This window comes from Ricinus communis, chromosome 5 (assembly GCF_019578655.1).
Source record: "Ricinus communis isolate WT05 ecotype wild-type chromosome 5, ASM1957865v1, whole genome shotgun sequence".
NCBI lineage: Eukaryota > Viridiplantae > Streptophyta > Magnoliopsida > Malpighiales > Euphorbiaceae > Ricinus > Ricinus communis.
Genome location: NC_063260.1, coordinates 18,944,868 through 18,966,046, shown reverse-complemented (window position 1 = coordinate 18,966,046; position 21,179 = coordinate 18,944,868). Strand labels below are relative to the sequence as shown.

At 31.9% G+C, this 21,179-nt stretch overlaps 1 protein-coding gene across 4 annotated transcripts; it reads right to left on the bottom strand.

The window, feature by feature from the left end:
• Positions 1-8,877: 8,877 nt before the first annotated feature.
• LOC8276140 (probable isoprenylcysteine alpha-carbonyl methylesterase ICMEL2) lies at positions 8,878-14,495 on the bottom strand. 4 transcript variants are annotated; one of them, XM_015728032.3, is made up of 12 exons: positions 14,369-14,495; positions 13,911-14,210; positions 13,122-13,198; positions 12,897-12,975; positions 12,702-12,782; positions 11,641-11,715; positions 11,186-11,287; positions 10,967-11,107; positions 10,232-10,297; positions 9,966-10,109; positions 9,559-9,649; positions 8,878-9,233 (listed from the first exon to the last, which is right to left on the bottom strand). In XM_015728032.3, exons 2-12 carry the CDS (start codon positions 14,189-14,191, stop codon positions 9,072-9,074), a joined length of 1,299 nt encoding a protein of 432 aa, XP_015583518.1. In that variant the 5' UTR covers positions 14,192-14,210; positions 14,369-14,495; the 3' UTR covers positions 8,878-9,071. The 4 variants fall into 4 exon arrangements, with proteins under 4 accessions (XP_015583518.1, XP_002533641.1, XP_015583519.1 ...); XM_002533595.4 differs by lacking the exon at positions 14,369-14,495 and having other exon boundaries at positions 12,897-12,966; positions 13,911-14,326; XM_015728033.3 differs by lacking the exons at positions 12,702-12,782; positions 14,369-14,495 and having other exon boundaries at positions 13,911-14,328.
• Positions 14,496-21,179: the final 6,684 nt, after the last annotated feature.

Genomic DNA, 21,179 nt, shown 5'->3' with positions numbered 1-21,179 from the left:
AAATCATTTCAAATAAAGCTCTATCAATTTCTCTACAATCTAATGGACATAATTGTAGAAGTTGACCACTGGATTGATTGGATGTGCCTGTCACACACTATATATAGTTTTGAATAGGAAAATAATTTCAAGCCTCCATATTTTATTTTGGTCTCCACCAACATCATTTTTACATTATTCGTACCCAACCTACCGCCCACTGCCATAATTTAAATCTTATAAAAAATTGCATGTTACTCATTAGTTTCTCTAAATCAATTATTTTAATTTGACTCCACGATAGATACTGGAATGGCATAACTGTGCCAATTAATTAATATCTATATCTAAATGGCATGAATCATCTCTATAATCTGCAGTCATACTATACATATGTAATTCATGTGAAATATATTTGAATGCAAATCAATGAGGCTTAAAATGCAATGTTGACGCAGCTATTCTCCACCAGCAAAAGACCATATGCTTCCTGGCTGCGAGAACTATGTCCAAAGAGCACCTATCGATGTCAGTAAAATTAGCAGAAGCTCTGAGTCTAAAGCAGGCTCTTAGCTGGATTAAAAACTTGCAATTCATCCAGTTGAAGTAGAATTAGATGCTTTGAATGTCGTATGCATTAAGATCCAGACTTATCAATTCTAAGTCTACCAAAATAATTGGAGATGTTTCAAAAATAAAATAAAAAATAGACATACGGCGTACAAACCACCTAACAACTATTCCATTTCCGTTGTTCATTGAGCCTGTTCTAAATAATCCATCTTCTGTTTGGATTATTGTTGATATAATCATAAAAAAACCAACTTTTTTTCGAGATTTTAGATCAAACTTCAGATAAACTTTGCTAGGGCTTTTGTTTCTTGGACTGGTCTGCAGGAGTGGATTTCTATTCCCCTTTTATCATGGATGTTTTGAGTATTGATCAATAAAACTCTTCATTTTAGCCTAAAAAAGTATATTTCCTCTATCAACGTACTTATTTCAAAGGCAACCTGTTGATTAGATTACAGTGGGAAGACTTCTTTCTATTTGATTAGGGCTGCTAATCAAAGTCTTATATCCTTGGAGATATACATTTGCTTATTGTTTTGTTAGGGTCCGAAAGGGTCTTACTTCTCTATGAAATTTTTATTAGTTCGTAATTTGTCTTAATTAATCGGTGGAGCCATCAACGTTTTGCATTATGAGAAGATATACTAATGCTTATTGATTAAATAAATAATATTAGTGCGTACGTATTCAAATGTTAGATGTTAAAAATATTAGCAAAAAATAAAAGTCAAAATAATTTTCGATATATGTAAATATCTAGAATGTAATTAAACTATGCTGAGTGGATAAAATAATCCCAGACTTGAATTTAAGAGTAAGGTTTAGTTCAACTTAATTCATTCGTGCTTGACCTCAACTCAATACTTTAAATTGTAATTTAAATTAAAAAGATATCAACTTAAATCAGAAGAACTATCACATGGAGGTTTCCTCTGTCCTTTTATTTCCTTCTATGGTTTTATGAGTCTCCTCTACAACTATCACATGTTGCCTTTGTTTCAGTAATTGGGTATAAAGAGAGAAAGCAATTAATGCAGAGCTTGTTTAGAAGAAGCACACCTTGTTCATACCAAAGGTTCAAAGGCAATGATTCGATTAGTTGACGTGCTGTTGCGGGCTACTTTTAGAAACTCAATGTTAATTGTGAGAGACACTTTTTTCTTGGGGGTAAATCACTATCAAATCCTCGCGGTTAGCTCATAATTATAAGCAGGTGCTTGATCTTTGACAATTGAATTGAGTATGCCCCTAGGTTTGGTTTCGTTAACTAAAAAGTCCTTCAGTCCAATTTTTATCAATTGAAATATATTTTGCAGCCTGAACAGTAAAAATAAAACTTAAGATACCTATAATACCCTTATTTAAGGTATAAGAATAAAACTCTCTCCAAATTTTCTCATCTTTTTCTCTACTTCTTTTCCAAAATAAAAAAAGTTGGAAAAAAAATTATTGGGAGCGTTGATACTATTGAACTTTGTTATCGGCGATTGAAGTAATTTATGCCAATTAATGATTAAAAAAAACAAGAAGAGTAGGGATTTTTGTTTTATTTATTTTTTTCCTAATATTATAATCTTCTTACATCAGTTATAATATTAAAAATAAAATAAATGTCGAGCATCAAACAAAAAGATGTTCTCATTGTCAAATTGCAAAGTCTCAAGTGTCTATAATAATGTCTTTGCGAGGCAGTTAGAAAAATTGTTCTCAACTATCAACCACTTTTTACATAATAATAGAGTAGTTAATTAGATAAAACAATATTAAGTAAATATAAAAGACTTACAAATAAAACAAAGTTAAGTGTTTGACTAACTTTTTATCTATTTGACAAAAAAGTAAAAGGCCACTCTTAATGTAGTCCTTCAATAAAACTAACTAAAAAATCCAATTATTCAATTATTAGAATATTTATACGAGGGCAATTTAAATAAATATACATCAATACTAACGGTAAATTCTGCAAAAATAAACGGAGTGACTTAATAATTCATAGGCATAAACTATAGGGATATAGTAATTCAATTTTTAAAAGATGAGAATCTACTTATTGTTATGACCTAATCTTAGGGATTTGATAGTAATTTGCCTTCTTCTTTTGACCCATCACATTGATGTAGTGTTGATTCTTCAATTATTTTGTGTTTTGGGTCACATGCCCATATTCCTATGCTTTTCCCAATATCACTTGGCACCCAATAAAGGATTTTCCATGTGACATGCTCTTGTTTTTGTACTACCCAAGTGGCACTGGCAGTGACTTTACATTTGTAATAACTTCTGCTGCTTATCCTAATTTGTCCATTCTTTTTCTTATCGCTGCAAAGAAGAAATTTATGGAGAATACGACCTATAACCATAAGCACAAACCTAACTCAAATAAGCTAAGAAATAGACAATATATTACATAAATATGGTAGCTAGTTCAAAGTTAGTAAGTAGATACACTCTACGAATCACAATAGTGTATGGACAACACTTGATATATATATATATATATAAGGAGGGTGAATAGTAATTCTCAAGTAACACCTCCAAGACTGAATGATTTAAATTTATATTTCATATCTAAAGGCAATTTCATAAATTGCCTAATGTTCAGTGGAAAAACATTCACAAGTTAAATAAAGGAAAAGGATTAACCTATGAGATAAACAAGATTACTGATTATTTATATTAATATTATCAACAATGATCTTCAAATAAATATTCTCATGAATTAGTGAATATTTTTTGTTCAGACCTAACTTGAGCTTAGCTCAAAAGACTCATTGTCCTTATTGTCAAACTCATAGGCCATCGTAGCCGATTAAGAGAAATCCGATTCTAAGTGGGCTATTTTTTTAAAAATTATTTACATAAATCGTATTTAGTTGAAATTTATAAAATTTATTTATAAATTTAAAATTTAAGTGCTTTGAATGAATTAAAAGTTAGTCTAGAATTCTACGTAATCAAATTTGTATTGAATCGGTTCTAATTAAATTAAATTTTAACAAAATAAATAAATTTTTTAAATAAATTCGATATTAATAAATAAGTATATTTCATAACACCAAAATATCTCTTTCAATTTTATTATTATTTTTATTTAATTTTTTTTAAATAAAATAAATTTTCTAATAAATTTCAACCAAATCGGTATAACCTTTATTTTGGATGCTAGATATAAAAATATTCGGACGGGGCTAGGTCTAAGTCATCAACCATCTTTTTTTAGAAGAGGCCCATCAGCAAACCAATAATGGATGAAAATTTACTAAAGAAGAGTACGCCAAGCAGCTGTAGTCGCATGTTTCAGGCTTGAGTTATCGACTTCATGTATTCAGCCTTGAAAATCATCCATAATTAATTGGGTAGGGCAAATTCCAATTTGGTGATAAACACCTGCTACTGTTTCTATTTTACTTTATATGATTTTTATCTATATGCTAAACAAATATACAAATTGCTACATTTATATGTTAGTCCAATGAAGTTGCGAATTCATCCAATTAAGTAATGATTGATTCTGGTGGCAAAACTTGGTGATAGAACATGAGATTATAATGAAGAATGAGAAAGCATGCTGCATTTCTGACTTATATTGGCTTGCTAATCCATGCAGCCTCCACGCCCAGATGAGTGTGCTTTGGCTGGATACAGTATGCTCCTCAAACAATATGATCACATTCTAAGAAACATACACCAGGTTCAAAAATTATGCAATTCACATGCAAAGGAATGTAGCTGCTCATTCAGAAGGCAAACAAAACAAATTACAAGCATATGTAAGATAAATTGAGAGAGCAAAGAAAGTGAGGTAGCCATAAAAATTGTATTAAGCTAACCTTTGGGCCTGATTTGAACAGTGAGGCCAGTCTTAGGAGCCTTTACTTCCATGATACTCATCTCTAGTTCACCATCTTCTCCATGCCGATTGAAATACTTCCCCAACCCAATTTCTAGCCACCCGTCTTCTCTCCTCTTCGGACGCTGCAATTCCTGCACCCGACCCTGCCTACTACTTCTTCCAATACTTGCACTCGTCTGCAATAGATGCTGCCTCATCTGTGGTAGAATCTGCAGAAGCTGCGGCTTGATTTGCAGTAAATCCGGGCTCATTTGCTCCTTAGGGGACAAACAGACTTGTTCTATATTTTTTCGACCTCCTGCAATGCCTATTGAAACCTCTATTGGATAAAAGTGATCAAATCCACTTTTAGACCACTTGTATACAGGATAAGCTGCATAGCTTGTTGCAGGGGATAACATGCATGTGTCAATCTTTCCGCGAATTTCAAGCCACCTGATATATTTAAGCTCAGCTACCTCGGCGAATCTGTGGCAATTGATTACATAGAATATGATTAATCATTAGTCTCAAGTGAAAGAAATGGAATTATAAGGCAAAGGGAGGTAGACAGGAGAATACCTGGTGTCTGGAAGATTCATCCATTTCCTATACTGAGGAGTATCACCCCATACAATCACGAGATCTCTTGCGGCAAGCATGTAACTTTTTTTGCCACTTCGTTTGTCCAAAGAAAAGCTCTATTGGTTGGATAACAAGAAATGGATGCACATAAAAGAATGATTTAATTATTTACATGTTTTGATTTTGTTCAAAATGACATTATGTTTGCTCTGTCATTGAGAAATAGACTATTCGATTTGAATAAGTTGCCTTCTTGGCTTCATGGATGAGAATAGGATTATGGAAGAGGCCGAAAAAAAGCTCTTTCTTTGAAGAAAATGATGATGGAATATATACTTGATGGAATGAATTTCTCCCAAAGAACATCAGAATCAGAGGCTGATGGGAAACTTTTAGAAACAAGAGACAATCTGCAAGCATCAAGAGGACTTGTAAATGATAAAATTTTATTAATGGCTGTGTAATGAGTCAGAAGATGATTTCATAATTTACTTACACCCTTATATATAATTTAGTTTCATAATTTATATATAAATATATAAAAGTGGATTACTATAGTGAAATATGTAATGCATAAGATGATTTCTAAAGTTCGCAGTCCATCATACTGCATTTTATTTGTTACATTCCAGGAAACATACACCAAACATATTTTTTGTGAACATACACCAGCTTCAAACACTCAAATTAAAAGGATACACTGCAAATCCCTCAAGGCCAAAATTTAATACAAACATGAGATGATGAGATAGGAAAGAAGTGGGATTGAAGTCATTAAACTATCTTAGGCCTCATCTCAGTCCCTTGAACGATGAGGCCAGCTTTGGAAGCTTTGACTTCCATGACACTCATCTCTAGTTCACCATCTTCTCCATGCTGGTTGAAATGCTCCCCCAACTCAATTTCTAACCAGCCATCTTTTCTCCTCTTTGGACGCTCCAATCCCCGCACATTATTTGCATTCCTCCGGATTCGATTTGCACGTCACCGAGGTCTGCTCCAGCATAGGTAAGCCACGCACCATTTTCTTTGCTTCTAGTGCCTTAAGTGCTGCATGGCTGAGATGTCCATACCTCTTATGCCATAATGAAGTAACAGACATATTGTTTGCAGTAAAGAAACATCTTTCACCTTCCTTAGGATTAAGCACTTCTGGAAATACAAGAAACATCCTGTTTGCACTCATGGAAGTTTCAACTATTAGCTCCCTTATTGGATGGAAAATCTTGCAAGAACCTTCCTTAATTAATACAGTGAGTCCTCGCTCTTGAAATTGACCAAGACTTAAGAGGTTATTTCTAAGCTCAGGAATAAAGTAAACATCACAGATTGTATACGGCTTACCATTGAGTTTAATACGAATGTTACCTTTTGCCTGTAACTCTCATTCGTGTATTGTTCCCAAGCTTAACTGATGTGTTGAAGGTGGTATCCAGCCTTGAAAACCATTTTCTATCCTCACACATATGATTAGAGTAGCCTGAGTCTAGAAACCATGCATCATCCTTTCTGCCAGCTTGAGTAAGTGTCATGAGCATCATCCCATAATCATACTGTGTTGAACCAAAGTGTATGATGACTGAAACTAGTGTCAGTGGACTTGCTTTTGTTGAATCTGCTATTGCTGGAGCTATCGGCAATAGCTCTTCATCCTTTGCTATTGTCTGCTGATCAGTAACAGCTATAAATAGCAGTTCTTCCTCCTCTTCTTCAACATAATTTGATTCACGTTTCCAATCAGGACATTCAGATTGAAAGTGACCAAACTTGTGACACTTATAGCACTCAATATTCTCTTTGTAATGGCTTGTTCTTCTTCGGCCATGGCCTCTGCCTTTAGCTGCAAATCGTCCTCGACCTTTGCCTCCCGCCTTGTCGTCGTGTGTGGCCTTGAGTGCCTGCTCATCATCTCCATCCTTCTCTTTCTTGAACTTTTGCTTATGTACAAGCAAAGAACTTTGAAGTGAGTCCACCGATAGACAAGAAGTGTCTTTAGACTCTTCAATGGAACACACTACATAGTTCCACTTCTCGGTAAGAGACCATAGTATCTTCTCCACAATCTTCACATCTTCCATGTCCTCACCATAACTACGCATTTCATTAGCAATTACCATAGTTCGAGTGAAGTAGTTAGTAATGATCTCACCGTGTTTCATCGCCAGCATTTCAAACGAACCTTTGAGACGATTCAGTTGAGCCCTTCTTACTCGTTCATCTCCCTGAAATTTAATCTTCATAGCATCCCAAAGCTGCTTGGCAGTATCACATTTGGTGATAGTCTTCAAGGTGGACTTGTCAATGGCTGAAAATATGTAATTTTTGGCCTTCAAATCCTTTAGACGCAATTTCTCCATTACTTTACGATTGGTTGCTGACAGTACTTCGTCGTTGTCAGATGGAATCTCAATTTCAACGACACACCAATACTCCTTCGATCGCAGCAAGTTCTCCATGAGGAGACTCCAATGTTCATAGTCACCATTAAACCGTGGAATACACGACTGAGCAAAACTGCTCCCTCCTTCATTCTGCATCTCCAGTTGTTCTCCTTGTTTGAGTTAGACTCTATCGATAACTGAAGATGCTTAACCTGTAATGTTTCACTCACACTCAAAATTGTAACTTGAAGTTGGTCAGGCTTTCAAGTTAGTGAATGTCCAGGCTTACTACGAGATCTGGTGGCCTTAAGTCTATCCATTCCCTAATGCCAATCACGGGCCCACAGATCAAGTCGTGACAATATTAACTAATAAAGTAGTTTTCTAATTACATAATGCTTCTAATTCTATCTTTAAAAATAATAAATTAATATATATTTTAATATTATATTAACTAATCAATTTAATTTTCTAATTAGATAAGAATTCTAATCTTATAAAAATTATATTTTTAATACTATAATTACTAATAAGTTAATTTTTTGATTATATAGTAATTTCTAATTTTAAAGAATAATAATATGATAAATATACTAAAATATATAATACTAAAATGTAGATTCAAGGCAATAGTCCCACCTCCATTGATTTTATTGTTTTATGAAATTCCATTATTGGATTTTCGTTTTTTTGGCTAAGGCTCTAAACAATGGTGGGTTTTACTCAAATTTGCTTCATTATTTATCGTTATTGTGTTTCATATATATTTCTTTGTTTGTTTTTGTTATTATCTATAATTTTGTTAGGTAAAATTTGTTTGATAAATTAAATTCTTTTGATATGCATGCTCAAACTGTAAAATTTTTATTTTGATATATATACTTATTTTTTTGACACATGTAACTCAAGTTTATATGTCATTTTATAATTATTTTTATTAATTTATTGATTAATAAATTACTTTTTTAATTAAAAATTAATTATAATCTTTAAAAATAGTTTAATTATATTTTAATATTATATTAATTAATAAATTAATTTTCTAACTGGATAATAATTCTAATTCTATCTTAAAAATACATATTAGTTATATTTTAATATTAATTAAATAATAATTTCAATTCTATAAAGTAACATTTTAAATTATATTTGAATATTATATTCACTAAAAATTAATTTTTGAGTAGTATAATAATTTTCAATTCTAAAAGAATAGTAATATTAATTATAGTGATAGGATAAATTAATAAATTTCTAAAATAAGTTTTATACCATTTTACTAAAAAAAATTTAAAATATTAAAAAATTAAGAAGGATATTTAAAAATATTTAATCTGTTGTTATTTTTATTATATTATAAATAAATATTAAAGATTAAAGATTCTATTAAATCTTATTTTTATAATCAAAATAGCCTGAATAAACCACTAGTGTAATTTTAAATCTCGGTCATTCAATTACATTCTTAAAAAGGAACCATAATTTGAATAATTGGTTATTAATAATATTTAAATATTTATAACAACATAAAACTAAATCACTAGCATTCATTATACTAGCCGAGTAAATTCTACAATTTTCCAAGTAATACAGGAAGAGTTCCTTCAAAGAATGGCATGTGCTCAGCAGCCTTGAATAGCAAAAGGTATATACAAAAGGAGCTGGCTTAGAAAAGTATAAAACTTGTACATTTCATGTCGAACCAACTGCAGTTCAAAGACCTAAAATGGACTGATATGACCAGCCAACCTTAATAATAATTCAGGAACAAGACGTCTTCTTGGAGGTGCAATGGCATCCTTAGCAAGAGCATCCTTGTCACCTGCATGTATTTTAGCAACTATATGGTCGAACAGGTCATCTTTACCACCTCTTAAAGGATCCTGCAAGAACATCCCAGTAATTTTTGAGGGAGATGATGAATTCTTCGGTGTAATAAGAAAGAGTTTAATGAAATTGCTTGCCATGATTTACGTCAGGGCAAAACAACACTAACATGCCCAAGCAAGAGATAGTCAGCACAGTTCAAATGCTATTCATTTCTGCTGTATAATGCACCCAACATAATTTTGATTTAAGCTAATTCATACTGGATCAGTAAATGTTGGAATTTGAAAAATCGAACATGCAGGATAAAATATTTAAACTATGATATTAAATGGTGATGAGAACTACAGAAAGTAACACATGAATCAGCAGAGTGCACACCTGCAGAAACAAGTCTGTATGAGTTTTTCCCTTGTATAAAATTAATTCAGCCTTAGCTCCTAATCTCTGAAGAGCATCTACAAAAGTTTGACTGCAACAAAAAGAAAAAGAAAAACTGTCAATATATGAAAGTAGTTCATTAGGAAGAATCAGAGAACTTGCAGCACTGAAATTGATTAAGCTATTAGCATCTAGGTGGATTAGTAGGCATCTACATTATTCTTAACATGCTTCAGTAATCAGTATACTGTTGGCTTAAATGTGAAATTACAAAGTTACTTTGTGGAACTTTTGAATGAAATCGTCTTATCAAAATTGATACAATCCAATTATGCGTCTATCCTATATCATCATTTTAGAATAACTATATGTCATTCATACTGAAAACAACAAAATCCAATTCTGACCTGGAAGCTGATGGTATGGAATAATCTGCATTTCCATGAAAAAGAGTAATCGGAGGCAACAGTGAAACAGCATGTCTAAAGCTTGGGGACTCTATTCTAACTTCAGGAGAAAATAAATGCAGGGATTCTTCACCTTCCATTATGCTGTAAACATGTAAAAGAAAAGGGAGCTTATACAACACAACAAATTGTATGCAATGAAATATGTAACATAATTAGTAAGCATATATAGACTGCCAACCATTAAGAAATTATTTGGTGAGTACCTTAAGAAAAGGGAGCGATAAAGGCCCCGATTATTGAAGTGATCCACTAATTTGAATAAATTATATCTGCACAGAGTTAAAAGTAAAGTGCATAAAATAATGGAACACAATGCAATTATTAACAAATACATTAAAGAACACTTAGAAAGAAAAAATCATTGTCAATTGTCAGGACCCACCATCAACCTCCAAAACAGTTCCCGTTTCATCTTTTCACATTCAGGAAAAGTTCACATTCAGAAAGCTCCTATTGAGCTTCTTAGATGACTCTTAGAACAGATATGATCCATCATATTCTAAATACCAAACAACATAGGCCATGTACCTCAATGGGGCAATGAACTACAACAAGTTCTATGCATGTATTTCCTCTTCTAATATGTAAAATAGAAAAGTAGAAAAGAAAAAGAAAGAGAATAAGGAAAGAAAATCAGTAACAGAAAAATAAAACATTGACATTAGAAACATAGTAATACAGAGAAGAATAGGTAGATATTCCTAAGCTGATCCAGTGATGTGCCATTACTATTTGAATGGGCCACTAATATTTTAAGGAAAGGTGAAAACTCCTTCCAAACATCCAAAACACAAAAGTATCTATACAGCTAAGAAATGGGAATTTCTGCATTTTGACAATGTTGAATAGGAACGAACTACCAATTGTGCAATTTGGAATAGCCTAAGCAGACACTTCTCTCCTTTTCTATAGAGAGAGGAGAGGAGATGCAAAGTTACCCTCCGGATAAACCAAAATAAGCTTTGATCTGGGAGACACTCCAGGAAATGCTCTTTCCTCCCCTGGCTTCTCTGATTGCCTGATCCACCAGAACACAGGCCGAAATATGTGCACCAGCTGACTGACCCATTAGATAAATCCTAGCCAATAAGAATGAAGAAAATCAATACATAGATGTAAAAGGAAGATAGAAAAACCTAAGGACATATTTCTCTTACCTGTTGGGATCACCTCCGTATTCTGAGATGTTGTTAAATATAAATGAAATCCCCTGAGAAGCATCTATCACCATATCACTGATGGTTCCCTGAGGAAAATTTCTGCGAGAACATCTCATTGTCAGGCCAACATAATTGGTAAGGATAGATAAATAAGCAGTTATATGTGAATGCTAAAGATTAAACATTTTATTATACTACCAAAAGACAAAAAGGCTCCAGTTCTTGAAAAACAAGCTTAACATGGAAGAAATTGGCAGTAAACACTGCATTAATATTGGCTGAAGTTGATTTGGGTGAACAGTATATAGGTAATTGCAGACATATATGTATTCGATGTTCTAAGAAAACAAGGCTAACAGTACTAACTGTCTCGCTTGATATACTCTTTATCCCACAGAATAGTATATGTAGGTAAACATGAAAAATTATTTGCTATGAAATGTCCCCCATACCGGTAATCAATACATGCAACTATGATGTCTCTTTCTGCCAACTGCTTTCCTAGAAGAGAACCCCATGCTTTGTACCTACATCAAAATGAAGCTACAGACTTAAAGTCAAAGAAAAAGTAAATGGCCGACGCATGCAAAGAAATATGTAGGGGTATCTACAATATTTCATTCAATATTATTAAGGTCAAAGATGAAAAGTAAAGTTACCTCCTTGGAAACCCAAGTCAATACTATTTCCCACTTCAATGCATGAAACAAATACTAGACCTATATTGGGCATCAAGACCACTCCACTAAAACAAGTAGACTCCATTAAAGTTTTTCCATAAGAGCATCTTCAATGCACTCTTTTGCATGTCATATTATTATTTTAAACAGTTATCTTATAAAATAAAACTTCAATACTCTTTATTCTTTAAATATAAAGTAAAGACTTGATTTGATTCTATACATCTAAAGAGTCCAACTTCACTCAATTCTTTGAGTTTAATAAATACACTACAAGTTTTCACGCACTTTATCAATTGATTTTTAATTATAATTTCTTCAATTGGCAAAAGTTAAAAGAAAAAGGAGGAAAAATCAAAATAATTAATGCTTATGGAAATAAAACTAAAAAAAAGAGCAAAGTATAAAGATTCTATTACTTAAATAAGTTTTTTACTCTTTATATTTAAAAAATTCCTTAAAATACTCTTTGTTATAGAAATTATGTTTTCTAAAATAAAAAGCACCATTAGGGATGCTCTAATAGCAGAATTATATCTTCCATATCAGAAAAATATAATTATATAAGCATCTCACATCCTTGACACGATCTCAGATCCTGGTGGACAATCTTCTGCATCAATCAGGCAGCAATACCCTTTACTTCATTAGCAAGTGCGCAGGTATATTTATCGTACAATATTCACCTAAAACCCTTGGTAGCTTACTAATGAAATAAATTAAACTACACAACAAAAAAATTGCAAAGAAATAACACAATTTCATAAAAAGAAAATCATGGTAATCATAAAGGAAACATAAGCAACTATGAAATTGCTCATGAAATTGCTCACCCTATAATCCAGGCACCACCAGTTACAAATGCAACAACCGGCTTGGGCCCATCCATATTTTCTGGTAAATATAGATCCAACCTATAAAGTCATCATTGCACCAGCTATAACTTTTGGTCTCCAATATTGAATGCTACCAGATTACTAGATGATGGGAAATGAAACATAAACTAGGACCTCTAAAATTCACAGTACCTGTTTCTGGGTTGATCTCCATAAATGATACTACGGCGCACCTGGCTTGAAAAGAAATAATAGTATGCAACTGCAGAGACTAAAAGCAAGTTACTTTGACATCTTGATTGCTAATAAAAGCAGGGTTGGAAGGGAAGAAATATGGGCAATGCAGACACAGGAAAACAATAGAACCAACTCCAAATCCTAAGTTAACAACAAGCAAGCACATATAATGAATTATACCTTGCAGGAAGCCAGGCATAAGTAAAAAAGCATAGAATGCGAGGGCAGCTAGTCTTGTAATCCACCGGTAGCCTACCCTGAATAAAAATAAATGATTAAAAGATGACACATTATAACATGTTATAAATGAAGCTCCATTCAAGGGATACAACAAACCAATAAAGAGCACCAGTACTTTGTCCATAACTTCTTAAAGTACTGAGACCTAATGTACCTGGCGAGCCAGATCTGTCCAAGTACTGAGACCAAATGGAGGCTCAATAATCAGATCCGCATAATCCCCTGAATTAGGTAAAACCATTTTATATTTTTCATATTTTTAAGTCAACAAATTATAATCGTTATTCTGTTACTATAATCCGACCACATAGTGAGTAAAATATCAGCAAACATCCACTCATCCCAAGGAGCTGATTAATAGTTGCACCTGAGAAGTCAGAGCCACTCAAGAAATAACGCCCCCACTGCTAATATATTAAACAATTTATGCAATTCAAATTATTACGAACTTACATCTTTCAATCAAATTCAAAACCACAAAAGCAATTCATATAACTAACTGAACTCAACTACTTCAGACTCCAGATTGGCACAATTAAAAGCTATGAACTACAGACCAAGCTATCAACAATAATAGAACCATACAGTGATATTAAAGTTGCTTGTCTGTTTAGCTAATTAAACAATAGAACATGCACACGCCAGAAACATGTTAGATATTCAGTAACAACAAACTGAAATTAAATAATTTTATTTAAAAAAAAAAAGAACAAATGAATAAAATAATACCCGAGGTATCGAAGAAGAGTGAAGGTTAGGCGAGTAAGCAAGTAAGTTTCGCAGGCTGCATGTCCGATATCTCGGCTAAAAGACTGCTGCCTCTCTGGCTTAGCCGGCCTACCGGCTGCAGAGACTCGGCGACGCGGTTGTTGTTTAGTGTTACCACCACCATTGTTCATTTTACTGTTACTAATATTCTCACCGTTTGATGATGGTGATGATGATGATGGAGGAAAAGAACGGTGGAGATCCGGTGAGATAGGAGCCGCCGGCAGTGATGATGGATTCATCTTCCGCCGGCGATTGAATCTGGAAAGAAAGAAAAAAAGGATTTTGTAATGAAATGTGATGAAATGAGAATCTTTGGTTTTTGCTTTTGAATTTTATAACTGCACTAGAGACCATTGTTCTTTCTTATAACTTCCGTAAGGATTCACTTTTTATATTTTTATATATTTTTCAATTACCGTAGAAACTATTTCAGTTAAAACTGGATTAGCCGTGGCTCTAAGCTGTTGATATCATCGGAGGGACATTCTACATAGCAGTCGCAGTGGATATCTAATAATACTCTTTCATCTTTATTAAAATAAATAATAATAATTTCTATAATAAAGAATATTTTAGAAAATACTAATATATAAAAAATAATATATTTTATTTAAATTCAACAGGATTTTTATATTTTAATTTTATTCCTATAAATATTAATAGTTTTAATTTTATTTTTTTAGTTTTTATTGAAGTAAAACTTCAACATATTGTGGCTAAGAATATACTGCTATAACTGCAAATTACCCTAATCAATCAACTTATCTTAGCTACACACGTGGAGCAATACGAAGAAAATATTAACATGGGGTATATAGCTCATGATTACAAACATTAAGAGAAAGAAGAAAAGATAAATAGCAAATAAAAATGATATATTAACAGACACGACATGTAGTTTTCTTTCATAACACATAATTCTTCGTCAAGTCTATTCTAACCGGTAAAATATATATGTTAGTATTTTATATTTTAATATTGAAGAATTGATATATTATATTATTTAAATATAATAAATATATATTAATTATTTATAAATTTAGCGTATATAAATGGACATACACCTAGACCAAATAAAAATTTTCATAAGATATCATCACCTCATTATACAATGTCTAATGTGATAATAGATAGAATTTAAAACTTTACATTTAATTGCAAATGATATGTCAAATTGAATCTATTACATCTTGGTAGACATAACCATATAATGTTTTATACTATTAGAAAATGATTATATACATTTTAGATGCTATAATTATTTTTTTGTATCACTCATCTAATGTAGTAACTTATAATAGCTAGAAATAACTATTATTTCATTCTATTAAATATTTATGATATTTACATATAATCATAAGAAAAATATTTCAGTTTACAGTTAGATATTCAAACACAGTGTATATTTTAGCTTTAAAGTGAGATTATTTTACAGAGAAAAATTATCATATTTGAGCTTTTTTTTCTTAATTAGATAATGGAATATATTAGAATCAAACTAAAATAAAATTGGTTATTTAATGTATTAGAAATCCATTTATTTTGTTTTATTAAATTTAAGATATATTACCTTTTAAGATGCAGCTGTAGAAACAAATCTGCATGAAGGTATATTTTTCCGTTTTTATATATAATTCTGAACCCTTAAAATTATTTAACTAAAAGCAATAAATGATAAATTCTATTAAAATAACATCATAGTTTGGTTTATTAATTTGTAAATCCATCAAATTTTATTGTTAATTTTTTATTAGTAGAATTATAAGTAGATAGCCATATTGTGAAAAGTAAAAAAATCTACGATCAAGATTCTCTCATATTCATTCATGATAAGTTATATTTGTATAATCTTAATTATTGAATTCAAGATCAATGATTGAGATTTATTATTCAATAAATAACTACCTACATTCTAAGTTTTTAATAAAACATCATCCATTTGATTTAAAATTAATAGTGAATATTACAAATATGACTTATCATATTCAAATTAAACATGAAAGAATCTTAATCTTAAATTTTATTGATAATTTCTTTTACAAATTTTTTACAGAGAATTTTTCAGAAATATCTTAAAATTAACAAAAAATATTATTTTTACTGTGTAAATCTTTTTTCAAAAAATACAGTATGGTTGTTTTTCAATTATTTTTTAGTTCTTTAATTATTTTTTGGTTGTTTTACTAAAAAAAAAAACCAAAATCATCATTCTGAAAGGAAAAAAATTAAAAAACCGTATTGTTTTATATTTTAACATAATAAAAATGAAAAAAAATTAACAATATAAATTTAATAAAAAATAAAAGAAAATATAGATATTTTTATTATTTTTCTTTTTTATCCACTATTTTTAGGTATGACTTGAGGTGAAAAGTTTTTCATTTTCTACTTAAAAGAGAGTTTCTTTAATATCTTATCTAATGATTCAATAGAAAAAATATAGCATACGATCACCTCTCTTAAAGAACAAATATTTGCTCATTCAGATTGAAATAATAAGAAAAATTATAGGTAAAAAATGTAGACTTTAATGAATTTTATTTTATGTATTTATTGGGCCTATAAATAATTTTAGACCCAAAGAAGCAAAATAAAAGTTCAAAGGTCGTAAGTTTATAATCATTAATTTAATTAATTAATTAATTAATTAATTAATTAATTAGCTAGTTAGTTAATAATTAAAAGTAATAGCTAAATACACCACGTAGGTAATACAAGGAGTTACATAAGCAGTTATTCTTACTTTCCAAGTAAAAAGAGATAATTGGGTTCTATGACACAAAAAATGGAAGTATTCCTCAAGAAAAGTGAAAACCTAAGACTCTCCATAAAAAGCATAAACAAAAATGGAAAGAGATCCTAGCATCAATCGAACAATAACAACTACACTGTAATGTTCAAATACTCAAGCATAAATTCACTACAATTATTTTTTAATTTTCAACAAACTATTTCTTTTATTTATTTTTCTGTATTTATTTCAAGCACTCAGTTGTTTATGTAGATTTTTGATAATTTAAATACAAGTCCTTCAGTTTATTCCTTGATAGATATTTCCTGCTATTCATTTAACCTTGTGGTGTTATTTGAGGATCTAAGTAAACTATCAAGGGAGCTTAGGAATTTATAAAAAATCTAATTAAAAAGTCAATTCAAAGCGCATTAATTACTAGGATTTTTATACCTACACATGTGACATGTTCAACATAATTTTTCAGCAAATTTGGCATGCCCAGTGAGATCAATTCTCATGGCACCCAAAATAAGAAGTATTATTGGAAATAACATTGTAAGGTCTCAAAACGCTAGAGTCATTACTAATGAAGGAGGACAAGAAGGTTTTATTCTTTAGATTGTGGAACAAATTGAAAGGACCACGACACCTCAAGATGTTCAGCCACATGAGGCCCTAATACCTCTAATAGGAAATGTTGTTCTTGGGGGGTAGAATGATGTTTTACCTTTAGTCCAGATTTTTGATACTAACCTATTGATTGATGCTTTTATGATGCAAGTGGAGGGTGCTTATAAGTATATGGAAGAAGCTTAGATAAGCTCATGGAGAGCTAAAAGAAAGTAATTGATGATTTGATGCAGCAATTTAGCACCACCATGGCTAACATTGCTGAGAAAGTTACTTCCAATCTACCTCGAATAAATCTTATGCCAAGAAGCCAGGATGTTTTATCACAAACTTTGGCACAGAATGCAATTGGAGAGTTAGGGGGCTTCCGCCAATTCAAGAAGGGAATAATGCTCTAAGACCCCGAGCTCCATCTATTTTAAATAAAAGATACGTTCCCCCTACAAGAAGAATGAAGGCTTACAAAGAGGAGTTTTGCCTACTAGCCGCCCTTATATGAGTAGACCCATGTTACCATAATAAATTTTGATGCTACTAATCTTGTTAATCAACCAATGATGTATGATCAGGAAAGGATACAAAATCCTATATTGGGAGGCGTGCCTCTAGGAATGATAAACAATAGAGGGCATCAAGGTACCAACCAAGACCTCATGTCCAACCTCCACCTCAGGTGATGAATATAAAAGCTGTAAGGGATATGGTTTAAGAGCTTTATGGACTAGGTCTGAGGCAAGTGGGGAGGCTAGAATTTCACAAACTCTATCCCAATATAATTGACAGAGACAACCCATATCCTAGAGGGTACAAGATTTCATATTTTATATTACTTTCAAGAGAAAATGGTTAGTCAACTTTTAAACATATAACTCAGTTTATTATACAGTATTGTGAACTAGCTAATTATGAAAATTTTGCAAATTTTAAATTAAGGTTGTTTCCTAACTCTTTGACTAGTACTACATATACATGGTATGCTACTCTCCCTAGGAATTATATCCTAACTTAGAAGGAAATGAGAGACAGCTCCATACTCAGTTCTTTAGGGCTGAACCTGAAGTATGATGCACTGTTAAATTATCTAAGATAACTTAGAAGGTGGGAAAGACTACTAATCTCTTCATTGCTAGGTTCAAAGATCTAAGAAAATAGATGTAAGATTTTCTTGCCCGAGATAGAATTTGTGAAGATGTCATACGTAGAGTTAGACATTGAGCTTAGGAAGAAATTTCAAAGGATGGAGTTCCAGGACTTTTATTAACTTGTAGCAAAAGTGGCAGAATATGAGGAATTACTTAGAGAAAAGAATCAAAAGAAGAAGTTTACCATGAGGACATACTATTAGGATATCAATTCCCTAGAAGTAGCAGTAGTTGATTTCTCTAACACAGGGAGTTATGTTTGTCCATCTTTGGTGAAAAAGGTCCTTGTAAATTGGAAGAAGTCTTATTCTACTAATGCACATCCTCAATGCACAATTGATGTCTCTAAAGCTAAGGAGATATTTGATTTTTTGTTGTATGAAATTAAAGAAATAGATTACTGTAAGTATCGTAATACTTTCAATCATTCAACTAACTTATGTTGGGTTTTTAGGAATATGGATTAAGATAGAACTAATAAAGAAGTCCTAAAGTTTCCAGAGAAAAAGGAGGCCATTCGCATTGATGAGGATCCATTTCCACCAGTGGCACCTATCAACATTGCTACTTTTAATTTAAGAACCTTATTGATTGGAAAGGCAGAGCAAAAGAATAGAAAGGATATGGAGATTCAGCCGGGAACTATGTTCCACAAAGTTGGGTCCCTAAGAAATCTATACTCATTAAGAAGCCCTAAGAAGTGAAAAGGTTTACTGCTCCCCCTTTTTTAAGGAGCTTCAAAGGAGAATTAGATACTCCTCTTAAGGTCTAAAATTTCAAAGAGGACAACCTAAGTTCATTGTACCTCCTAGAGTGCAACAAAGCTATCAATGGTATAAGTTGCAACATGAAAATTTCCCTGACCCATTATTAACAAGGACTCATAAAAGGAGGACGCAAAGATAGAGGGCTGATGAGAAAAAGGAAGCAGGAAATGAAATCCTCAAGCAAAGAGAGAACATAAAAGGATAATGATTTGCTTTCTTCAATTAGAAGTTCAAATGACAATATATAAGAAGATCAACTCGTGGAAAGAAATTTTGTAGTAAGAGGAGTTTCTATTCCTTATGGATGTTCTACTACTACGATGACCTTGCCTCTCCCTTTTATGTCTAAAGAATGCAGATAAAGAGGATCTAACTAAGAACTAAGGAGAATCAAACACTAGGGGCAGACATTTGAAATACTATAAAAAGAATGTTACAGGGGCGTTACTATTCAAGTCACACAGGCTAATAAATCGAAAAAGGTAATATTTGAGAAACATTTCATGGAATTAATCTTGGTGTTTTTACATGTAGAAATCAATATTGGAAGTAAGACTTCATTTTCTAATTTTTGTGTTTTAAATTCTTCTGCTAGTATGCTTTATTAGGGAGATATTAGATTTACACCAATTGGTGTGTACCATCCTCTTTTAACCAGTTTTTGCTTTTTTGAAAAGATGATGAAGCAGAAGTGGTATGAGTAAATATGCAACCTTTTTCACTTATTCAGATGCAATAGAGGCAAGATATTATGATATGGACTTTGGGCCAATCAAGTTCATAGGAATGAAGTATAATGGAGATTCCAAACATGTTTACATGTCTAGGGAATAAACAAAGAACTAGATCAAAGCACTCCTCTAACCTACAGCTATCATGCCATACATGTCGATGTCTCAGCCCATCATAGAGGAGGTTGATGATTGAGTACTTTAATGAGGAGTTAGCAGCAGTCGCTACATTTAAGATATTTGTGCAGCAAACTTTTAAGAGACTTGAGATGGAGGAGCTCCAAGATATAAATAGAGCTGAAGTAATCTTTGAGAAAGAACCAAATGAGGATGTGGAAGCGATACAAATTGAAGACTTAGCAATGGCATTCTAGAAGTTTGAAGATATGAAACCAGAAGTCCGTGACTCTTTGGAAGAAATTAACCTTGGCACTCTAGAAGAGCCAAGTGTCACATATAATAGCATCCTATTACCAGAAGATTTTAAAAAAGAAATTGTGAAGACTTTACATGAATTCAGAGATTGTTTTGTATGGAGTTTTGAAGAATTGCCTGGGTTGAGCACCACCGCCTTTCCATCAAGGAGGACTTTAAGCCATATCAGCAACCAGCAAAAAGAATGTCCATAGACATTGAACTTAGAGTAAATGAAGAAATGTGGGAGATAAAGAGCTAGAAATTAAATTTTCTTTGGACTTTTTGGATTATTTTTCTTCAATTTTTTAATACCACGCGTCATATGGGTGATATTGGACTTTGAATCAAAAATTCTTTGACATTTTGGATTGGATAAGAAAATGAAGAATATAGAATTTAAAAAAAGAAAATTCAAATATATAGCATTGGCCAATAAGCTAGGCATATATACGAGGGAGACAATTCTTAGACTATATATAATTTTGGGCTTAAAGAAGTAAAATTGAAGCCCAAAGGCCGCAAGCGTATAATTATTTATCTAATTAATTAATAATTAAAGATAAGGATAATCACACCACGCAAGTAATGGGAAGAGTTATCACATCATGCAAGCAGTTATCCTTACTCTCAAAGTAGAATGAGATAATCAGGCTCTATGGCCCAAAAGATGGAAGCACTAGATCCAATAAAAGTAGAATTTATAAATTTCTATAGAAAGCAAAACAGAAATGGAAGGAGATCCCTAAATCAACCAAACAATTACAACTATATAGCAATATTCAAATAGTCAAGCACAAATTTTTTGC